This window comes from Chamaea fasciata, unplaced genomic scaffold (assembly GCF_029207755.1).
Source record: "Chamaea fasciata isolate MVZ Bird 193981 ecotype frontalis unplaced genomic scaffold, bChaFas1.0.hap1 SCAF_10, whole genome shotgun sequence".
Lineage (NCBI taxonomy): Eukaryota > Metazoa > Chordata > Aves > Passeriformes > Sylviidae > Chamaea > Chamaea fasciata.
This window is the reverse complement of record NW_027094095.1, coordinates 10,188,440-10,209,855: the sequence shown is the minus strand read 5'-3', so window position 1 is coordinate 10,209,855 and position 21,416 is coordinate 10,188,440. Positions and strand designations below refer to the sequence as shown.

General features: G+C 43.9%; 2 protein-coding genes across 2 annotated transcripts; one reads left to right on the top strand and one right to left on the bottom strand.

The window, feature by feature from the left end:
* The first annotated feature begins 37 nt into the window (after positions 1–37).
* LOC136294500 (complement factor H-related protein 5-like) lies at positions 38–17,351 on the top strand. The gene is made up of 18 exons (XM_066192275.1): positions 38–1,283; positions 2,701–2,877; positions 3,383–3,565; positions 4,254–4,454; positions 4,726–4,926; positions 6,170–6,346; positions 6,702–6,878; positions 7,718–7,894; positions 8,052–8,225; positions 9,387–9,569; positions 10,243–10,425; positions 10,948–11,130; positions 12,169–12,348; positions 13,821–14,030; positions 14,820–15,002; positions 16,153–16,353; positions 16,624–16,818; positions 16,963–17,351. Coding segments are annotated over exons 1-18 (3,069 nt in total). The 5' UTR covers positions 38–1,201; the 3' UTR covers positions 16,965–17,351.
* A 1,327-nt stretch (positions 17,352–18,678) lies between these two features.
* LOC136294875 (coagulation factor XIII B chain-like) lies at positions 18,679–21,223 on the bottom strand. Its single transcript, XM_066193066.1, has 5 exons — positions 21,071–21,223; positions 20,671–20,755; positions 20,128–20,310; positions 19,212–19,453; positions 18,679–18,973 (listed from the first exon to the last, which is right to left on the bottom strand). The coding sequence occupies exons 1-4, from the start codon at positions 21,221–21,223 to the stop codon at positions 19,230–19,232; spliced, it is 645 nt and encodes a 214-aa protein (XP_066049163.1). The 3' UTR covers positions 18,679–18,973; positions 19,212–19,229.
* Positions 21,224–21,416: the final 193 nt, after the last annotated feature.

Here is a 21,416-nt window from a genome sequence, read left to right as displayed (position 1 = left end):
TACTGGAAATTTCACTGGTGCAGTAAAATATTGTTGTCACACAACTGGGAATATTACAAATAGCATGGGATTCTTCACTCTGATTAGATATTGTAGAGTTCTATTAAAAGCAGATGTTTGTAGGGGACAGTAATGTCTGATCTAGAGAGGTGTAGAAAGGGAGGCTTAAGCTGTGGATTTGAAGAACTGGCTGGTTTTGGGGAGCTTGAGTCTACTTTAGTAATGTCTTGAAGGATCGTGTATGGCAGCAAGAAAAGAAAATACAATTTCTCTGTTTTGTAAACATTGCAAGATAGTGATGGAACAACAGGATGTTGTAGGGGTGAATTCAGAAATTCTGACCTGACATTTTAAGGGAGGTGATTTGTGAGGTTTTTTTACTTCCTATCAAGTGAGCAGTACATACAAGCATGCATCTCCTCTGGCTGAATGGATTTTGTTCATCACAGCAACCCTGTTCATTCTATTCTCTTCATTCTCAGAATTGGATAAGCTTAGAGAAAGGCCAAGAGAATGCAAACTGTAAAATTATACCCTCCAATTTCCAAATTTAAACATTATATCTGTAATGATGCTAAATCAACTGATGGCTATTAGTCAGTGAGGTGACTGTAAATGAGGCTCTTTTTTTTTCTTTTTTATTTTTTTTTTTTTAATTTTGTTCAAGAAAATACGTGGAAGAGGCTTCCTGTATTCAACACAACTCAGGTGATAATAGTGGCTAGGTTGTTCATGTAAGAAACTCCAAAATCACGATTATCTATAGCATGCAACTGCCTGGTTTACACAGGGGCTAGGCTGGAGGATGGGGGAATTGTCTATTTCCCCTGATTTCAGCCAAGGTAAATAATCTGATAACAGAATGCCATTTAAACTTGGGACTCTGGAGGTTGTGAGGGGAACAGCGATCTGCAAGTTGAAATTGTTCCATAAGCTTATTGCTTGATTTCACTGTAAAGTGATAAATTACAGATGGCAAATGTGTCAAATGGAATCTTGCCAGTCTGGTGCTAAGGTATTTGGAGAACTAATATAAATGAAAATAGTTTTTCCAGTGAATTAACTTGATACAAAATACCATAGATATTAAGGCATTTGTTGAATGCCTTTGAAAATTCAGTTAATTATTTACAATGAAAAGTCAGTTAATTATTTACAAAAGCAATACTTAGGGAGCTCTCACAGGTGGTGGAAACTGTAGATGGAGACAGTAATGAAGATGAGATTAAAACGCTGTTTTATCTTCCTGGTTATGGTGTGTTCAGGCAAACTCTTGGCAGAAGGTAAATTCACTGAATTCTAGTGTACGTTGAATCTAGACTATGCAGTCTCGGTAACTTAAGTGCAATGTCTTTCATCTCTCTACTGAGTAAACACTCCTTTTTAAATTTCAGTACAATTCTGTTGTGACATGGCTGATGGTCACAATTCAGCTGTCAGGATTCCTCTCTAAGCCTCCAAACTTTAATATTGAAATGTTCCGGGTTTGGTTCAGAAGAAATTCCTTGAGAAATGTCTTTGAGCTGTTTCGAGGCACTTACACAAACTGAAATTTGTACTATTAAAGCATTTTATATATTGAAGTGTCTTGGGGCTTGAAATATTTTCACTTTGTTACAAAGCAAAACAGTGGAAGTTAAATGGGACCTGCAGAAGTTAATCTGGGATGTTCCTGCATTTTCTGTCCCTATTTTCAGCACTGATTTCTACTTTTGGGTTTTTTGGGAATGTTTTCTTATTCTGGTTTTGTTCTTTTGGGGTTTCTTTAAGTAACCTAATATCATATTCAGCACTACTCTTCAAGAAGGTTTTCTCCTATTACTGGGGATTGGTGGTTTTTGGTTGGTTTTTTTTGGTTTTTTTTAAGATTTCATTCTGCTTGTTTTTTCCTTAATCTCCATTTCTTATTCCTTTTCTTTTGACTGTTCTTAAATTCCCTTTCCTTAAGCAAGCCTAACTCCTCTATTGCCTCCTAGCAGCTTGTCCTACTTCTCTGGTCACATTTTCTGAATCGAGGAGCTGAGGCACTGCTAATCCTAGCACTTCTCCCTGAATTTTACAGTGGGCTTTGACTGTTCACTTCAGGAGGTTTTATTCTAGAGCTGATATTCTTGTGAACCCTATGAGCAAAAGCTGATAAAATTGTAGTATGTCCTTGTTTCAGCAGGTCTCAAAAGGCCCTTCATGCTTGTAAGTATTCAGAATTTTGTTCTAGTTTGAAAGCCTGAATCAGTCAAGCTGATATTTGATAAATACCTAGAGGGATCAATCAAGACCCTCTACAGTGTCATCTCACTGTACAGTCAATACGAACCTTTGGTCTCACAAATCACGTCAAGAGTCTGCTGAGAATGCTGGCTGGAATGCTGGTTGCAAATGGAATTGAGGGAACTAACACAGCTCTGGGCAATGACAGACCCCCCAGCAGCAGAATGTGATTGCTCCTGCACTCCTTAGGATCTGCCATGGTGTGCAGTTTTTCTAGAAACCACAACTGACCCTGCCATCTCCTGAGAGTCCCAAGCAGTGTTCTGTTGCCATTGCCACACCTCACTGCTTTCCCCATGGTGAGCTCCTGTGACCCAGCTGAGGCAGAAAAGCTGTACCAAAATTGGAACAAGGCTAATTCCTCTCACTTCTGGTTGTACAGATGAACATCTTAACACCTGCAAAGGTGACCACAGCTGTGTCTCTTTTCAGATGTGACATGCGAACCTCCTCCAGAAATTGCTGGTGGTAGAATTGCTGGTATTAAAAAGACCAGGTATAACCCTGGGGAGAGTGCAAAGTATCAGTGCTGGAAAAATTTCAAGATGACTGGGGATTCCACTGTAGTGTGCCGGAATGGGACCTGGACAGAGCTGCCAACATGCAAAGGTAATTTCTCTTTCTCTCCATCCATCCATCCATCCATCCATCCATCCATCCATCCATCCATCCATCCATCCATCCTCCTGTCAGTGAGAGCACCCTAAAGCTGCCTCATTGTCATTTGGCATCTCAGTGTCCTCGGAGGGCACAGCTGCCATGGCCCTGGCACACTCAGGACAAGGCCATTTGCCCAGGTCTCTGTTGAGATGGGCTGACTTTACCAAGCCGAGTGACCCAGGTGGCTTCACTCAAGAGGGCCAAGTGCCAGCCCTTGGGCAGGACAAGATGAAATCCTGCAGACAGCTGCAAGCACTGAAGCTGTGCTCAGATGGGGTGAGCTGGCAGTTGTGAGCCTGAACATGGGAGAAATGAGAAACTCTTGCTCCTGCCAGCTGTTTAGTGTTCTCTCTGCTTTTCTCCCCTTTTCTGAGTAGCACCAACATAGTGTGGGTGGTATTTCTGACCACGCCTTCTCTGCAGTGGAACTTCCTCTCTGGGAAATTTCTTTCAGGAAAAGCTGGAATATGTGGCACACCTCCAGCTATTCAATATGGAGAGCTTCTTGTCTTCCCCTTGCAAGAATATCAACAAGGTGATACCCTGGAATACCAATGCCCAAATTTCCATACCTTGAAAGGATCTCCAACAATCACCTGTCTCAATGGGCAGTGGACAAAGCCTCCAGTTTGCCTGGGTAGGTTGAAGCATGTGCTGGCTGGCCAAAGGCTGTGCGACTGCTCCTCTTGTCTTCTTCTCAGACCCTCAGGGCAGCACTGGTGCTGGGGCCACAGTGCTGGCAGGGCAGAATGGCAGTGAGTCCTCTTTTTGTCCCAAAGGAGTTTCTTCTTCAGTTCAGCTTGTGTAGTCCCCTCTGATGCCAACAGATCCACAAGGAGGGGAGTTGGCTGAACCCTCCCTGCGAGGGGATCTCCATCGCTTGTGCAGAGCTCCTGAGGGCTCAGCCTGGGGACACGGCTCCCCCCAGCAGGCTGTGAGCCAGGAGGATGGGTCTGCAGGAGGGGCAGTGCTGGGGAAAGCCAGGGGTGCCTCTGTGAGGAGAAAACTAATTTAGAGAAGGACTGAGCACAAGGGAAGGAGGGATCTCACAAAAGGTATGGGGAAGTTCAGTGGTGCCTGGTGTTTCCCACCTGTGCTTCATTCTTGCCCTGTGTGACAGTCAGTGTGACAAGGCTTTTCCCAGGGCTTTTATTTTCCCCTTTAGCTTGGATGTGAATGTCTTTTCTGTTGCAAGTCACAGAGGGACAGAGCACATACTTGGAAGCCTTTTTTGATATGAGGAACTTTGGTAGGCTCTAGGGGCAAAGAGTTACATGTGCTGTGTCTGTGCGAAGTGCTGACACTCTTCTCTTGGCTTTTGAAAGCGGGCTGTACAGCATCAGAAGAAGATATGGACAGAAACAATATTGAGCTGAAATGGGTTGCACAAAGCAAGCTGTACACCTCATCAGGGGACTACACTGAATTCCGTTGTAAACCGGGATATTTGAAAGCCACAAGTGCTTCCAGCTTCAGAGCACAGTGTGTGGAGGGGACATTGAATTACCCACGGTGCACATTGGGAAGTAAGTCACCCCCTCTTCAGCTTTGCTGCTCTGTGGTTGCATTTTTAGTGCTGAAGGGAAGCAGAAATCCCCTGCCTTTCCTGGCTGTGGGCCAGGGTGTGGGAGCCTCCTGGAAGCTGCAGGAATGAAGGGGCAGTGCCTCCAAGAAGTCAAGAGAGAGTCTGTCCATTTCTGAAAACACTCAGATGATGAAGCTGAATCTGAATTAATTGTGTCCTGAGCTTTTTGTCAGGCATGTGTTGATATTGGTGCACTTACATTCTGTTTCAAGGGAAACCGTGTGACTACCCAGCTATAGAAAATGGGATGTTAAGTGCCTCAGAGGAGAATCTCAGAGACTATAACTTCCCTAAAAAATTGGGACAGAGTGTATATTACTACTGCCTCGATGGCTATTTAACCCCCACTGGAGCATACTGGGTTCAAATCACCTGTTCTGAAAGGGGCTGGTTTCCAGAGCCAAAATGCCTGAGTAAGTACATTTCCACTATATTCTCCATTCTGGTTTAATTATCAAAGGTCTGTGCAGCAGAACTTGTTCTGATGGAAAGCAAGACAAAACAGTTTTTGAAAGTCAAAGTGCTTGAGCTGACCCCTGGAACTGCACCCAGGCTGTCTTCCCCTCTGCAGAGCACAACCTGTCAGCCGGGAACAGTCTGAAATTATGCTATTGGATTTTGAAGATTGTTTACTCCTGAAAATATTCATTAGAGTAAGAAACAAACCTTCCTCTTTTCTGGCTTCTGGGTAACACGCAACCATATACTCTCATCTGCTCCACAGCTGCACACACAGAGTTTCTAGTCTATGGAAATAGATTCTGCCTTCTGTGACTTGGGCACGTTGGCACTTCAGTCTTCATCCTCTCTGAGAAGCATTGCTTGGTCCCTTAGGAAAACTTTTAGAGCTGAAAAGGTGTCACACGTTTGCACTAGGCTGAAATTGATCATGGTAACAGCAAGAGACCCAGATACACTGACTCTGATTTAAACTTAATTAGACTTAAAATTAATCTAAAGCAGCGAGATGAGGCCTCCTGTCACACATCCTCAGTCCCAGCAAAGGTCCTACCTACTGGTAGGGCACAAAAGTGGATGACAGAAGGTTGCTCTTTTCCTCGCTGTCCTCAGTGGAGTGGTGCTCAGTGCAGGAAATGAGTGGAGCCCTGCCTGGAGGAAAGGAGCAGGCACTCAGATATCACAATAGAACATTCCTTCAGCCATCTGCCTGATGTCTGGGCTCTTGGGGACAGGAGGCCTTAGAGCCAGCGTGCTAAGCTGTTGCTAAAATCTCTAGAGCTGGTTTGAGAGGCTGCTGCACTTCCCCAGAGATGGTAAAATCTCCTGGAGGCAAATGCTGCAGTTCATTTGGGCATACATGAGCGTTCAAGAGACATACCAGACCAAACTGATGTGAGAAGCACTGAAATGAGCCAAGCTGGCTTGTCAACAACAGGTCAGAGATTTTTGGTTACTGGGCCACCTCAGATCACAGTGTGTAGTGACTTCCACTTCTGTTCCTGTGGTCCATTAATCACAAGGCACTGAAACAAAGCACACTTTTATTCAGGTTCGCACACAAGTGTCCTTTTGCCATACAAGGCTAAGAAAGGTGCTTGGGGGCCTGTTTGTTAGTAATGCTTCCTGAGGATTCATTTCCTTTACTTCTTGCTGAAAAAATTTCTCTGGTTAAATGCACTTTCCTTCCTTCTTTAGAAAAATGTTCCCTTAGCGGGCTGGAAAATGGTTATTTCGTACAGCAAAGGTGGAAGGATTCTTACAAGCAAGGTGAAAGAGTCAGATATGTCTGCTACACTGACTACCAAGCTCAGCATGAAGAAGTCACATGCACAGGGAATGGCTGGGCACCTCCTCCGAGATGTACCCGTAAAAGTGAGTGTGTGCTGGTATTTTGCTGAGGTTTCTATCTGAACTGTTTGTTGTAGCAGTAATTTCTGAAAATGAAGACTCTCCTTCACAGAATGATTTAGCAGTAAGGAATTTAACATACTACAAAAGTTTTCTCTCAGAATATAAGACTGGAACATCCAACCAAGACTTCCACCCATTTAAATATCATATGAAACATTATGTATTAACAAGGTATGAAATGGAAAATGTATTCAAGTGACCATGTGTTAAACAATTTTCAGAATCCTACTGCTGCTTCTGTTGTCATCCTTCTGCTGTGATTTTTATGCATGTAGTTCAGCAGTGCTTTACTTGCAAGGAATCTTGTCTCTCTCAGAAAAATGCCAGCGTTCTGTTTTTGAGAATGGCTTTTGGAACTCGGTGAGGACAACATTTGATTTAAAAGAGAAGATGTCATATCAATGTCACACTGGCTTTGTGACTCCAGAAGGACAAGACAGAGGACACACACAGTGCCAAGAGAGTGGCTGGACTCCACCTCCAAAGTGCATCAGTGAGTGGCTAAAGGTTTCAGAGCTCCCTGTCCTTGTCACCAGTGTATCCTGTGGACATGGTGCCCTGTGGCCTCAGAGATGTGTCACCTGGATGTCTTGGGGTTTCTTGCTGGGCGGAGGGAGACTGCGAGGACGGATCCTCCAGAGATGAACCTTTCTCAGGCTCCAAGAAATAGAGAGAAAATGTAAAGGATCTTTTCAGCACTGAGTTAATGGTAATCACTGAGCTCTTCAGTGGTTCTTACCTGATGCAAGATACATTTGCCCAAGTTTACTCCCAATTTATGAGGCAACATTTCTGACCTGAGGCATTCTGGCAAGAACTTTATTGAAATGTGACCAAACTAGAGACAAATAGGACTCATTATTTCAAAGTTCCTTCCTCCCCTGAGCACAGGTGTACTACAGTAAGAGACTTCATCTTGTCTTGTTATATGTTGTGCATAATATTGACCAACTTTAGCTGCTCTTTTATCTTGTCCTTTCATTTTTTAGATTGCCTTTACCTAGGATTTTGTAGCTTTTTTCTGACTCGCAACTGACCATGGGAACACCAGTACAAACCATTTGCTGTGACACCTAAATTAACAATGAGGATAATAAGATGTAGCAGGAGGAAATAATTGGATCTAGGGAAGAAATATTGATCCGAAATATTCCTTCTAGACAAATTTTGGAAGATCAATGCAATAGATCAAATGTGAATATGCTGCATATTCTACAATAATGTTCTGACAATGCAGAATTATTGATGTTTCAAATATACCTACAGGAATGATGCTTGCAAAGGGCCTTGTTTCTGGATGAGTAAATACACTGACTTTGTTTCATTCTACAGAATCATGTGAAGCACCGGGGGACATTTTGATTCACCACACAAACAAAACTGTGTTCATGCCTGAAGATACAATTGAGTATTCATGTTTGGAGGGATATAAAACTACAAATAACATGCCAACTGATACCACAATGTGTGACAAAAATGGAGAATGGAGTCCTGCGCCCCAGTGTCGTGGTGAATAATTTTTGTGTTTGCTAATCAGTGTCACTCTCTGCGTACACCCTGTGAACCTTTTTCCTTTAAGCCTTCCTTTGGTTTTGTTCTAACCATGAGCATTTCATGTACTTTCTGTAGGTTGTCCACTCTACGTTAAAATGCTTTTTCTCCACAGAAATCGAATGTACGTTGCCGCCGTTGAGCAACGGAGATTTCTCTCCCAAGGAGGGCAAATACCACAGTGGAGACGTTGTGAAATTTACCTGTGCAAAAAACTACATAAGGGTGGGACCTGCCTCTACTCAGTGCTACCACTTTGGATGGTTTCCATCACCACCAGTGTGCCAAGGTAATTCTTCTGCAGTACTGAAACTGAGCTGGTAAATGACTTGCACAAAATATTAACCAGGTTATTTACTTTTGTGTTTGAAAAAAGTTTTATTGTTCAAAACTGCATAAATAACGTGCAGTATGGCAATGATGAATTTGAGCAGTGTCCTCTCTTACTATATTCCAAAGGTCCTGGTTTTGCCATTGCCTAATAATAGTACCCATCAGGTATTGCATCCTGTGCTTTCTTTTTTTTTCTGATCAGGTGAAATTGAAGGGCTAAGACCAGATTTGGAGATGACACAGAGGTGGACCCAAACAAAAGTACCTCAGTGAAGGATTTTCCTGTGAAATTCTTAGTTTCATATAGTAGGATGAGCACATTCATGCAGAAGGAAAAAATACATACCCCCGTACTTAGCATTCTTTTTAACTTAGAACACAACTTCCTGGCATCTGAGAAGAGTTCTTGTGCTGGTGCTGAGCCCTCTCATGAGGTGCATAGGCTTTCACAAAGCTTGAGAGAAGAAAGTCACCTCCCTTTCTTCCCCCTCAACCAGCTTTTTTTTTTTTTTCCCAGACTCTTACTCTGTCATCCTTCTTTTTGGTCACCCTCTTTTGCCTTTAAAAGCAAGGCTATTTCATGTATTTGGCTCTTTAGCTCAGGAACATTTTAAGTTCTTTTTATAGGAGTTCCACTCACTGCATCAAAAGTGAATTCCTTTGATATACTGTTTGTGTATATTTTTTTAAATTTTTTTTTTTCTGGGTGATTTTTAGGACATAGGTTATTCCTTGTGGAATTGTCAATTTCCTTTTAAAATTACTGAAGTTACCATGCTTGTAATGCTTCTTTTTTTTTTTCTTTTCCCTTAAAACTGGGTTGGTTTTATCGACAACCACTTTTCTCAGAGCAGGCACTGACAGTGCATGGAAGTCATGGGAGTCCATGACAGTGCATGGGAGACAAAAGTGAGCCTGGGGCACCTGTATCTGCTTGTGGTCTCCAGCCCAGCACAAATCCAGATATTCAAAGGCATAAATCAATGACCTGTTTAACCCGTTCCACTGATTTTTCTTTGCTTTAAGTGATATATTCAGTTTGTTTTGTGTTGTACCTAACATATAACTGTGGTGAAAGTACTGACTTCATAGCATAGATTTGATCTCTTGATTTCAGTGTATGTCAGAGGCTGTGGGCCTCCTCCTGAAATTACCAATGGAAGTATTGTTGATGGCTCTGTGGAGCTGTACCAGCATGGGGACAGAAAGCAATATGAATGTAACGGCGAATTGAAGTTGGTTGGATCAAAGGAAATAGAATGTATTGATGGACAGTGGTCACCTCCTCCCTCTTGCATTGGTAATCTACACAGCTCTTACTTACTTCTGAGAAGTCGTTCATTCCCTGCAGGCTATTACTTCATAGATACTTTCACAACTAGAATGATGTATTTGCAGATGTAATGTTGTGTTCAAAGTAATAAAAGAAGAAGATGAAATTGCATGACAAGCCATTGCTGACCTTGTGCTGGCACTGCTGCTGCAACAGTGCCAGCCCAAAGCAGGAACTGCATTTCTCACAGAGAGGTGACAGCTCTGCAGTCCTCTACGAGACCTTACAATGGGTTTCAGTTCTTGTAATAGTTCCAGCTGAAAGGGCACATTACAAATGTGCAGGTGTATGATCAATTATAATTTTGACTGATCAGAATCAGTGATTCAGGTGACTGGAATTAATTGAAGGTTTCCTTACTCGTTATGGTTTATGTACCAACAGCTTGGGAAGGTGCTGTCCACTGAAACTACATGTGGATGATGCCAGTGTTGGAAAAAGAGGGGAAAAGACAGGAGAGCAATTTAGCAAAGTGACAAAAAGAGATACCTACTCCAGCTGGGTTGAAATTTAGTTGCTGCAAGTTGTGGGTGTGGGTTTGGTTCACCATATGCAAAGATAGTAATTTTTATTTAAGTTTTTTCAGCAATTGATATGGGATTCCTGTATTATTGTGGAGTACTTGTGCTCTTTTCAACAGAAGACAAAATGCCGTGTGAACCACCTTCTGCTATCCCGAATGTTGTTCTGCATCAGGCAGAGCAGAGTCAGTATTCCCATGGGGATGAAGTCACTTGTGGATGTAAACCAGGCTCTGGCAATACTGAGGAGATGAAAATAAAATGTCTAAATGGCGAATGGAAGCCTTTACCTGTTTGTGCTGGTAATCTGTTTCCATAAAATTTCAGATGTGAGTGTAACATAATTGTGTAGAAAATTTGAAGGACTTCAGCCATCAGTATGTAACCAGACATGCTATAGTTCCATGCATCACAACCAAGTGGTTTTAATGTACTCCTTTTAAATGGAAGCATGTCCTGGAAAGACTCTGCCCCTACAGCTTTGAAAAGGGAAGGAAATGGACACTTGCCCAGTGGCTAAAGTCAATTCTAAAAAGGAATTAAGTAAGTAATTGAGTTAGTAATTGACTATGCCACAATGTTAGTAATTAATTATCCCACCCTAACCACTTTTATGTGGATTAGGCCTTCTCACAGAGTCACAGAATGAGTGAGGTTGGAAGGGACCACAGTGGGTCATCTGGTCCAACCTCCCTGCTCCAGCACCCACCCAGTAAAGTTCTTCCTCAAATTCACGTGGAACTTCTGCACAACTGATGACATCTTCATCAGTGCATATTTTCAGATCTAAATGTAGTTTTTAAGCTCTTTTTATTGTTTTCCAGATGCATCCCCTCAATGTGTAATTCCACAGGATGTTGAGCTGGTACGCTCTGGCCAGTATCCCGTGTCAAGGAGGAAGATTGGCTTCCATAAAGTTATACACTACACATGCACATTAACTGATGGAAATGTTAAACAGGCAACTTGTGTGTCTGGGAGATGGACACCAGAGATTGCATGTCCAGGTGTGTTTTTACATTTGTACCAATTCTTTTGATGTAGGCACGATAGATGCTCATTGTTAAGGATTCTTAGCATTGCTGTGTCACTAGGCTGAAATAGAAATGTTTACTTGATCCTATGTAAAGGGTAGTTGTGGCCGTCATTTGGGCAGTAAACTAGATTTACCAGAGATGCACCACTTTAGTAAGGCAGACTTCACGCTCTCTGCTCTGACAATTGGAATGGTTGTCACTGGCACTTCCAACGTGAGAAAAGATGCAATGATCAGTTTAAGCTCAGTTCTTTAAAAGGGCTTTCCCTGATGCAAAAGAGAGAGCACACAGCTCAAGCTCCAGTCACAGTTCCTTGATTTTCTCTAAACCTTTATCATTTTCCTATTCTATTTTTTTCCTCCATCTTTCCAATTGCGTGCTAGTGAAACTGAGAGAAAAAAGCTGAGTTGGCCAGTGAAAAAGCCCAGACCCAGAGGAGGCTGCCCGGACGCAACGCACACCAGAGGTCGATGTCTTCAGGGCTGCCTTTATGCATGGCAGAGCAGGATGTTGTCTGTAGCAAGTGTGGTTATAAAACACCCATTGCCTCATTCCTCGCTTTGCCTGTACCAGATTTATGGGAAATGGTGCTGCCCTGGAAGTGGGAGGATTGTGGCAATCACTGTCCCTACCTTAGTTTTCTGGAACCACTAGAAGCAAGAAATCAAGCTCTGGAAGACTCCTCAGATCTCTGTCCCAGATCTACCTCATTGTCTCCCTTTTTCTGTGCAGCTGTATGAGAAAGAAAGGAGGGACTACAAGAAACTCCATCTTAGCTTGGTGTAGACAACTGGGACTTTCTTTTCTGTGTCTCTGAAAGCATATGAGCACATGAAGGCAGCTCTGCTATTTCTGAAGCAGGACAAACTAATCACAGTATTAATTAAAGCTTGAGATAGCTATTGGAGTTACCTAGCACCAGTATTGTCTTGGTTGCTTGTCTTATAATCTCTGCTGAACTGCTGAACTTTCTCCTTGTTCTCTTGTAACACGAATGTGTGTCCTTAGCTGAGGAGAGTGTGTGCCCACCTCCACCCCAGGTGTCTGGTGCTCAGCAGACAACAGTAGGAAGAAACTACAGGCATGGGAGTAAAGCAGCTTTTTCATGTCTCGATGGTTTCCAGCTCGTCGGTAGAAAGGAAATAACCTGTATAGGAGGGAAATGGCAATCACCACCTCACTGTGTGGGTCAGTACTGACATATTTCTTTTCCAATATTTTGTGATGAATATCTGTCTTACAAGTTTGCAGTCATCATGAGCAGGAGGCTGCTGTTATTTACCTAAGATTATCATGAACGGGGAACTGCAGGAAAGCAGTAGAACAGAAGTGGCTGAAAAGGGTGCAAACCGTGGCAGTCTTTTCATTTACATAGACTTATCTGAGATGGTGTATGCAATTTTCAGATGGTCCCTCAAGAGCTGCGTGCTTATTTTCTTGTTTAGTATGTTGCATAAGAGAGTCTCAGTTTTGTCTGGGGGCCTTAAATAGTGTCCTGTATTCTGGAAATTATTTATTACCTAGTTACTGTTGCAATATTGGTTGGATGTTGTCTGTTTGCACTCCAGCAAGGCCTTTGACACTGTTTCCCACAGCACACTCCTGGTAAAGCTGGCAGCCCACGGTTTGGACAGGAGCACTCTGCTGGGTTAGGAACTGGCTGCATGGCCGAGCCCAGAGAGTGGTGGTGAACGGTGCTGCATCCAGCTGGCAGCCTGGCACCAGTGGGGTCCCTCGGGGCTCTGTGCTAGGGACAGTTTTAATATTTTTATTGATGACATGGATGAGGGTATTGAGTCTTTAATTAGTAAATTTGCAGATGACGCTAAGTTGGAAGGTAGGAGGGCTCTGCAGAGAGACCTGGAATGATTAGATGGGTGGGCAGAATCCAGTAAGATGAAGTTTAACAAGTCTAAGTGCAGAGTCCTGCGCTTTGGCCACAATAACCACCTGCAATGTTATAGGCTATGGATGGTGTAGCTGGACAGTGCCCAAGCAGAAAGGGATCTGGGGGTTCTGCTCAATTACTGACTGAACACGAGCCAGCAGAGTGCCCTGGTGTGTCCAGCAGGAGCAGGGAGGTCATTCTTCCCCTGTACTCAGCACTTGAGAGGCTGAGTGCTTGAGTGCTGTGTCCAGTTCCGACCCGTCAGTTTAGGAAGGACGTTGAGACGTTTGAGCGCGTCCAGAGGAGGCAACGAGGCTGGTGAGGGCTTTGGAGCACAAACCCTGTGAGGAACCACTGAGGGAGCTGGGGTTGCTCAGCCTGGAGAAGCGGAGACTCAGAGGTGACTTTATGACTCCCTACAACTCCCTGAAGGGTGGCTGTAGTCAGGTGGGGGTTGGTCTCTTTCTTCAGGCAGCAACTGCCAGAATGAGAGGACACGGCCTTGAGCTGCGCCAAGGGAAATATGGCCTAGATATTAGCAAAAAGTTTTTTACAAAAAGGGTAATAAAGTGTTGGAATGGTCTGCCTGGGGAGGTGGTGGATTCACCATCTCTGGATGTGTTTAAGAAAAGACTAGACATGTCACTTGGTGCCATGGTTTAGTTGAGGTTAGGGTTGGGTTGGACTTGATGATCTCGGAGTTCTCTTCCAACCTAATGATTCTTGATTCGGTCTTGCACTATTGTTTATCTGTGTTGTCTGTGTTTTTCAGAAAGACCATGTTTGCCCCCACCACCACCTGTAGAATGTGCTGATGCTCCCAGGCTGGAAAATCCAAACTTTAAAATTGAAAGAGAAGGGGAAACAATTTTTCTAGCTGGTGCTAGATTTAAGTATGTTGCTCATTCTGGATACATCTTAGATGGACCAACAGAGAGAAATTGCTCTATGGGAAAATGGTCTGCAGCTCCGTCATGCTCGGGTAATGCCAAAAATCTTTTTTTTTAAAGTGCATTTAGCAATGAAATGGAAAGAATTTTAAATTGGAGGTTGATCAGTAAAAGTCTATTTTTTCACTCCATATTTTGCTGTGGAATCTTATCTTCCGTCATGCATGTCTTCAGAACAATCCTGATTGGATGCAAAACTGACTAGATGAATGCAGCTTAGTTTTAAAATATTCCTTCATATCCTTGCAGTGTTTGTTCAGTTCATATCTCTGCCAGGTGAGTCCTAGGCCTATGCTCCTGGTCCAAGGATGCCTTTTCTACAGAGTCCACTGGTGACTAAGAGTTGCTGTGGTGCCTTAGGGATGGAAATCACAGCAGTGTAGCAAGGGGCAAAAGCTTTGAGTGAAACTGTCTGGCAAGTTATGAAACAGATTTGAAGTATTTTAGTAGCTCAAGTCTCTGTATTTGGGGGAGTCCTTGTATTTGGGCCATTTGCCCAGGTCTCTGTTGAGATGGGCTGACTTTACCAAGCCGAGTGACCCAGGTGGCTTCACTCAAGAGGGCCAAGTGCCAGCCCTTGGGCAGGACAAGATGAAATCCTGCAGACAGCTGCAAGCACTGAAGCTGTGCTCAGATGGGGTGAGCAGGCAGTTGTGAACCTGAACATGGGAGAAATGAGAAACTCTTGCTCCTGCCAGCTGTTTAGTGTTCTCTCTGCTTTTCTCCCCTTTTCTGAGTAGCACCAACATAGTGTGGGTGGTATTTCTGACCACGCCTTCTCTGCAGTGGAACTTCCTCTCTGATTGGGAAATTTCTTTCAGGAAAAGCTGGAACATGTGGCACACCTCCAGCTATTCAAAGTGGAGAGCTTCTTGTCTCCCCCTTGGAAGAATACCAACATGGTGATACCCTGGAATACCAATGCCCAAATTTCTATACCTTGAAAGGATCTCCAACAATCACCTGTCTCAATGGGCAGTGGACAAAGCCTCCAGTTTGCCTGGGTAGGTTGAAGCATGTGCTGGCTGGCCAAAGGCTGTGCGACTGCTCCTCTTGTCTTCTTCTCAGACCCTCAGGGCGGCACTGGTGCTGGGGCCACAGTGCTGGCAGGGCAGAATGGCAGTGAGTCCTCCTTTTGTCCCAAAGGATTTCCCGTGTTTGTCGAGACGGCCACAGCACTCAGAGTGCTTATTTAAAAACCTCAGGGGGCTCCAAGCATCAAGACTTGGTTATCTAGAAACCTTCTGATACCTTTCCTATGTAGTTCCCATAGGCAGCTCCACAAACCTCTGTTGTCTTTCTCTCCTTCTCTCTTCCCTTCTGCTGCTCCAGTTTACTCCTTCCTGTCCCTAGCCTGGCTTCCTAACCCTGTCTGTCCCTGGTGTAAAGTCTTACCCTTTGTGGTCCTTGCACAACCTCCTGTCCCTTCCTCCTCACAGCATGGCCAGCAGACTTCATCTGACTGTGACTGCAACTGCCCACCAGCTCATTCACCCTTTTATCACACCCATGGCTGTGAGGGCAAGGTTGTTCCCACTCTTTGGTAGTTAACACAGCTGCAAGATATTGAGGTAGAATTGCCTTCAGCATTACCTCTTTCTTCCCAAAAGGTTTCTTCTTCAGTTCAGCTTGTGTAGTCCCCTCTGATGCCAACAGATCCACAAGGAGGGGAGTTGGCTGAACCCTCCCTGCGAGGGGATCTCCATCGCTTGTGCAGAGCTCCTGAGGGCTCAGCCTGGGGACACGGCTCCCCCCAGCAGGCTGTGAGCCAGGAGGATGGGTCTGCAGGAGGGGCAGTGCTGGGGAAAGCCAGGGGTGCCTCTGTGAGGAGAAAACGAATTTAGAGAAGGACTGAGCACAAGGGAAGGAGGGATCTCACAAAAGGTATGGGGAAGTTCAGTGGTGCCTGGTGTTTCCCACCTGTGCTTCATTCTTGCCCTGTGTGACAGTCAGTGTGACAAGGCTTTTCCCAGGGCTTTTATTTTCCCCTTTAGCTTGGATGTGAATGTCTTTTCTGTTGCAAGTCACAGAGGGACAGAGCACATACTTGGAAGCCTTTTTTGATATGAGGAACTTTGGTAGGCTCTAGGGGCAAAGAGTTACATGTGCTGTGTCTGTGCGAAGTGCTGACACTCTTCTCTTGGCTTTTGAAAGCGGGCTGTACAGCATCAGAAGAAGATATGGACAGAAACAATATTGAGCTGAAATGGGTTGCACAAAGCAAGCTGTACACCTCATCAGGGGACTACATTGAATTCCGTTGTAAACCGGGATATTTGAAAGCCACAAGTGCTTCCAGCTTCAGAGCACAGTGTGTGGAGGGGACATTGAATTACCCACGGTGCACATTGGGAAGTAAGTCACCCCCTCTTCAGCTTTGCTGCTCTGTGATTGCATTTTTAGTGCTGAAGGGAAGCAGAAAGCCCCTGCCTTTCCTGGCTGTGGGCCAGGATGTGGGAGCCTCCTGGAAGCTGCAGGAATGGAGGGGCAGTGCCTCCAAGAAGTCATTGCCCAGCACACCTGAGCTGGGGTGACTGCTGGGGAAAGGGCATTCAGGGGCTGCCAACACAGCATCAGTTGTCCAGTGTGAGATCTACAGGCAGTAACAGAAGTATTTCTTTGCAGGGAACTGTGCCCTGGATATTTCCACCATGGAAAGGAACCATATTCAGTTGCAGTCCTCCAGGCAGCCGAGTCATTACTATCACTCAGGGGACTCCATTGTCTTTGAGTGCAGGCCTCGGTACCAGCGGGTTGTCCACTGGGAAAACTTCAGAGCACAGTGCCTGGATGGAGTGATTAAATATCCTAAATGTGAATGTAAGTGCTCACTGCCATAGACATGAGGCAGGGCCTATAGGAGGCAGTTCTCCTGAAATTGCCTGCCCACTGCTCTGAGAAGCCCCTGGGCTCTGTCAGGATTGGTATTCATGCCTTTCCTCATTTTTTTTTCTCTTTACACAGAATCATGGTGGCTTGAGTAAATGGAAGTGGCATAAGGCAGCCCAGCTGTGGAAATAAGAGCCCTCAACCAACCTGGTGATTTGAGCTCAGCTTTTGCTGGTGCTTCCCATTTTGTTGTGCTTTGTTTGCAGCTTAACCAATGGTCTGTCTTGGAATTTGTTCTTGTTTTGATTTTTGGATGGTTGTTTGCCTATTGTCCACATTAGATCTAGTTTTGTAAATGTATTTACATTTTATGCAGCCAAAGGGCTGGCTTGCATTTTATCCATGCTGTACTGATCTCTCACTGTTCTTTTATTAACAACTGTGTCCTGAAATCAGGCTGGCTTTGGTGCCATACTGAGACAAGAATTAAAGCTGACAGCTAAATTTGATTTTCAGCACACAAAGTGTGTTTGGCCTTGTTTATTCCTACCTTCTTCTCCATCCACTTGCTTGGAAATGAGCCTTGGCTGAGTGTCCTGAGGGTCTGAGCAGAAAGAGCAAGTAAGTGAAGTCTCCTCTGAACAACTCAAGGAAGTCTCTAGGCAGAACCAGTTCTTCTGGGGGACTTGAGCCAGATCTTGCCTGCAAAGGCAAGGTGTTGGGGTGCAAGTAGCTGGGATTTCTAGGTGAAGGTGGGGACTAGCTCCTGGTCCAGGTCCTGCATGGGCCAGTCTGTGCCAGCCCCATCTGCCCTTCACAAACAAGGAGAAAGTGCTTGTGGGAATCAGTGGCAGCCTGGCTATGCTAGCCGTGTGCTAATGCACTCCCTGATTCAGAAGAGAGAGAAAAAAGCAAGTACCAGAGTACAAATCAGGCACCTTAGCAGAGCAGACTTCAACTTCTTTAGGAAAATGAAGATGGGATTGCTTGGGAGTCATCAGAGTCCCGAAAAGCTTCTAGGTCTTGAAGCACAGAATGCTGCAAGCACAAGAGTATTCAGTTCTCATCTTCAGGAAGAAAAAACACATCTCCCTGGACTGGCCTAGCTCATCAGAGGCTTCACAGAGATCTCTGGAGCAGAAAAGAAATCAATGTACAGGGGATTGAGGCAAACAACAGGCTCCAAGGTGAGCTGTCCATGGCATTGATGTATGGATAATGTTAGAAAAGCTGAAGCTCAGAGTGGCACTAACAAGGGACAAAAAGGGTCACAGAAAGGTATTCTATTGCTACACTAGGGTGAAAACGATCAGTAAGAAACTTTGAAATGTCACTCAGACAGGTAGATGATTTAGTGGCAGCAGCCCCACATGAAGCTCTTTGAGTATTTGATGCCTTCTTGGCCTCAAAGTTCACCAACAAAATGCTGCCTTCAGGTCTGCAATCCCCTCATCCTGTCTTGTGCTCACAGCCACACAGCCAGTGTTGTGTGTACATCCAGAGGGAGGGATGGGGGTAAATGAGTTCTACTTCCAGCAGCTGTTCCAGCAAGGGCTTTTTATTCCCTTTCACTGCATTTCCCCCAGTTTGCTCTGGAAGAGGAAAGGTATTGCTGTTATATACACTGTGTAAAGTATTTCTATCAACCTTTTTTTTCCACCTCTTGGTTGACTGGGCTTTGACTAAAAAAGCAGAATTTGTCTATTCCTGAATGCTTTCATTTCTTCTTCTGTTTTGTTCATGTAACTCTTGCAGAAGTCTTGCAAACCCATACAGAACACCCTGCATGCTATGATTTCACAGACAGATGACTTTAGACAGAAAAGACACAAGGTACCCTTAGAGGGGCTTTTTTATTAAAACAGCCTAAAATGGATGCAAGGCAAACATTGTCTGTATTCCTGGATTTCTTCACAGCTGCAGTCACACTTGTTCTCAGGCAGAACCTTGAGAGTATCAATATTTAAGTGTCATAGGAAATCATACAAAGGATGTGGATTTTAATATTTTAAAAGAGTTTTAATAGTAATAATTGACTTCTCAGAAAATTTTAGGTTTTAAGTAGTTTTACAGATCCCTTAGAAACTTTTTTTATACCTGCTGTTTTATATTGTTCCTCCAGCTCAGTCCTTTCCAGGCTCCTTACCTGTGAAGGGAGACATGAGTGCTCTTAAGATGTACAGCTCCTTCCTCCAGTTTTTTCCATGCGTATGCCCATATTGCATGCACTGCTCATCCTGATCCTCATCCCACAAAGGCCTTTCCCTTCCGTGCCCCTCCTGCTCAGAGTCAGCACTCATTTCCCAAAGCTGAGTGCAGTCACCTGGAGAACACGAGCCCACCCTAATTCACCTGTAAATAGGAGATAAAGAACACCTACCTACCTTTCCTACAGGCTTTCCTCAAGTCCACTCTTGCTTTCCTCTTTCAACACACCTTGGATATGCCAGCTGTCCTCTCTTACACTGCACTTGAAATAAAGTTGTGCCAGATTCTGCTCCAGTATGGTTCTGTTTGCAGTAAAAGCCAACATAATCCCCGTGGTAAAAGTAAACTTGGTCTGCATAGAATGCTTGCAGCAGCACATTGTTTTTCTCCATTTCAGTTTTTGACAAAGTACACGGCTCTAAAGCAAGAGAGATTGATCAGTGCTAATAAATTGATTCTTCTTGGAACAGAAGATTTTGACCAGGCTACACTGAAACTGTAAATTATTTCCTATTGTCTTATTATACTGCAGGCAAACCATAGTTAAGGAGAAAAAAACCCACACCTGATGAACTGAACTTGCTTCAATTAAAACTTTCCTATGTCACTGAAATTGAGATTTAAAGGTTCTACCTGACAATACTCCTTTTATAAATTGTAAGTATCTGATTTTAGAGAGAATTGGAGTTGTTCAGCCTGGCAAAAAGAAGGATGCAGGGACACCTCATTGTGCCCTCGCAGAACCTAAGAGGGGCTTCTAAGATGAAGAGAGACTTTTCAGTCAGGCCTGGAGCACAGGGCCTTACGGCTGTGGTTTTAAACTAAGAGAGGGTAGATTCAGCCTAGACAGAAGGAAGACCAGGGAGAGTGGTAAAACGCTGCAAGTTTTCCCTGTTTCCCTTTTCCCAGAAAGGCAGTGGTTGCCCTGTTCCTGGGAACATCCAAGGCCAGGCAGGACAGGGCTCTGAGCAGCCCTGCTCCTTGCAGGGGCTCGGACTCGATGGCCCTGCCAGGTCCCTACCAGGCTGCTCCTTGAGGCTATGTATTATACAGAGAAACAACTGCTTCTTTATCTTATTTATTCACACCTACCTATACAAACTGGTGGCAAAGTCCATTGTCCTTGAGAGCAGTAGATTCTCTCAGGGCCTTGCAGAAAATGATAGTCAGAGCAGATGTACTGAACTGAGGAGCCGCTGGCATACTGGGGCAGTGCTGGGAGAGTAAGAGCTCCGTTTGCAACAGAGGGGGGAGAGCCACATTTTTCTATAGCAGCTGCAATAACAATAAAAACATTTAGGGATAAGAAATGAACAAATTGTCAGCTTGATCATAAATTAAAGGAACATGGAGGTTTTCTTGTTACAGCTCTCTTTCTACAGAGCTTTCAGTTTCCTGGGCTTGGAGAAGAGCTTCCCCCTCCCTTCTACAGCCTTGCCCAGCAAAGGAAGGTGTAGCACTTTTCCAAGCTTGGCCATATTCAACAACATTGTTGCCTTGTGCATTTATATTGTTGAGGCTCAAGCATTGATTATTCACAACAGACTCCAGGCCCACACTGAAAGCAAAGCAAATAATTTCTAAATAGGTCTAAGATTGATTAATTAAAAACACAATAAAAAGTTAATGCTTTACCTTGAATAATACATTTTGGATATTTCAGTCTGCCATGGTCACACTGTGTCCTCCCAGGAGATGGAATGCCAGTATGTTTCAGGCACTAATGATCTTGACATGAATAGCTTTTGTTAAGCAACTTCCCTTTGTTCAGAAGAATATATTTTGTTAAACAACTTCACTTTATTAAATTTAAGCGTTCTATCTCTAGTGATGCTAAATCAACTGATGGCTATTAGTCAGTAAGGTGATTGTGAATGAAGTTAATTTCCATTTTTTGGTATTGTTTAAAAAAAAAAAACTATGACGAGTGTTGCTATATTCAAGATGACGCAGACAGGTATTAATAGTGGCTAGGTTTTTCATGTAAGAAACTCCAAAATCACGATTATCTATAGCATGCAACTGCCTGGTTTACACAGGGGCTAGGCTGGAGGATGGGGGAATTGTCTATTTTCCCTGATTTCAGCCAAGGTAAATAATCTAATAACAGAATGCCCTTTAAACTTGGGACTCTGGAGGTTGTGAGTGGAACAGCGATCTGCAAGTTGAAATTGTTCCATAAGCTCATTGCTTGATTTCACGGTAAAGTGATAAATTGCAGATGGCAAATGTGTCAAATGGAATCTTGCCAGTCTGGTGCTAAGGTATTTGGAGAACTAATATAAATGAAAATAGTTTTTCCAGTGAATTAACTTGATACAAAATACCATAGACAGATATTGAGTCGTTTGTTGAATACGTTTGAAAAGTCAGTTAATTAT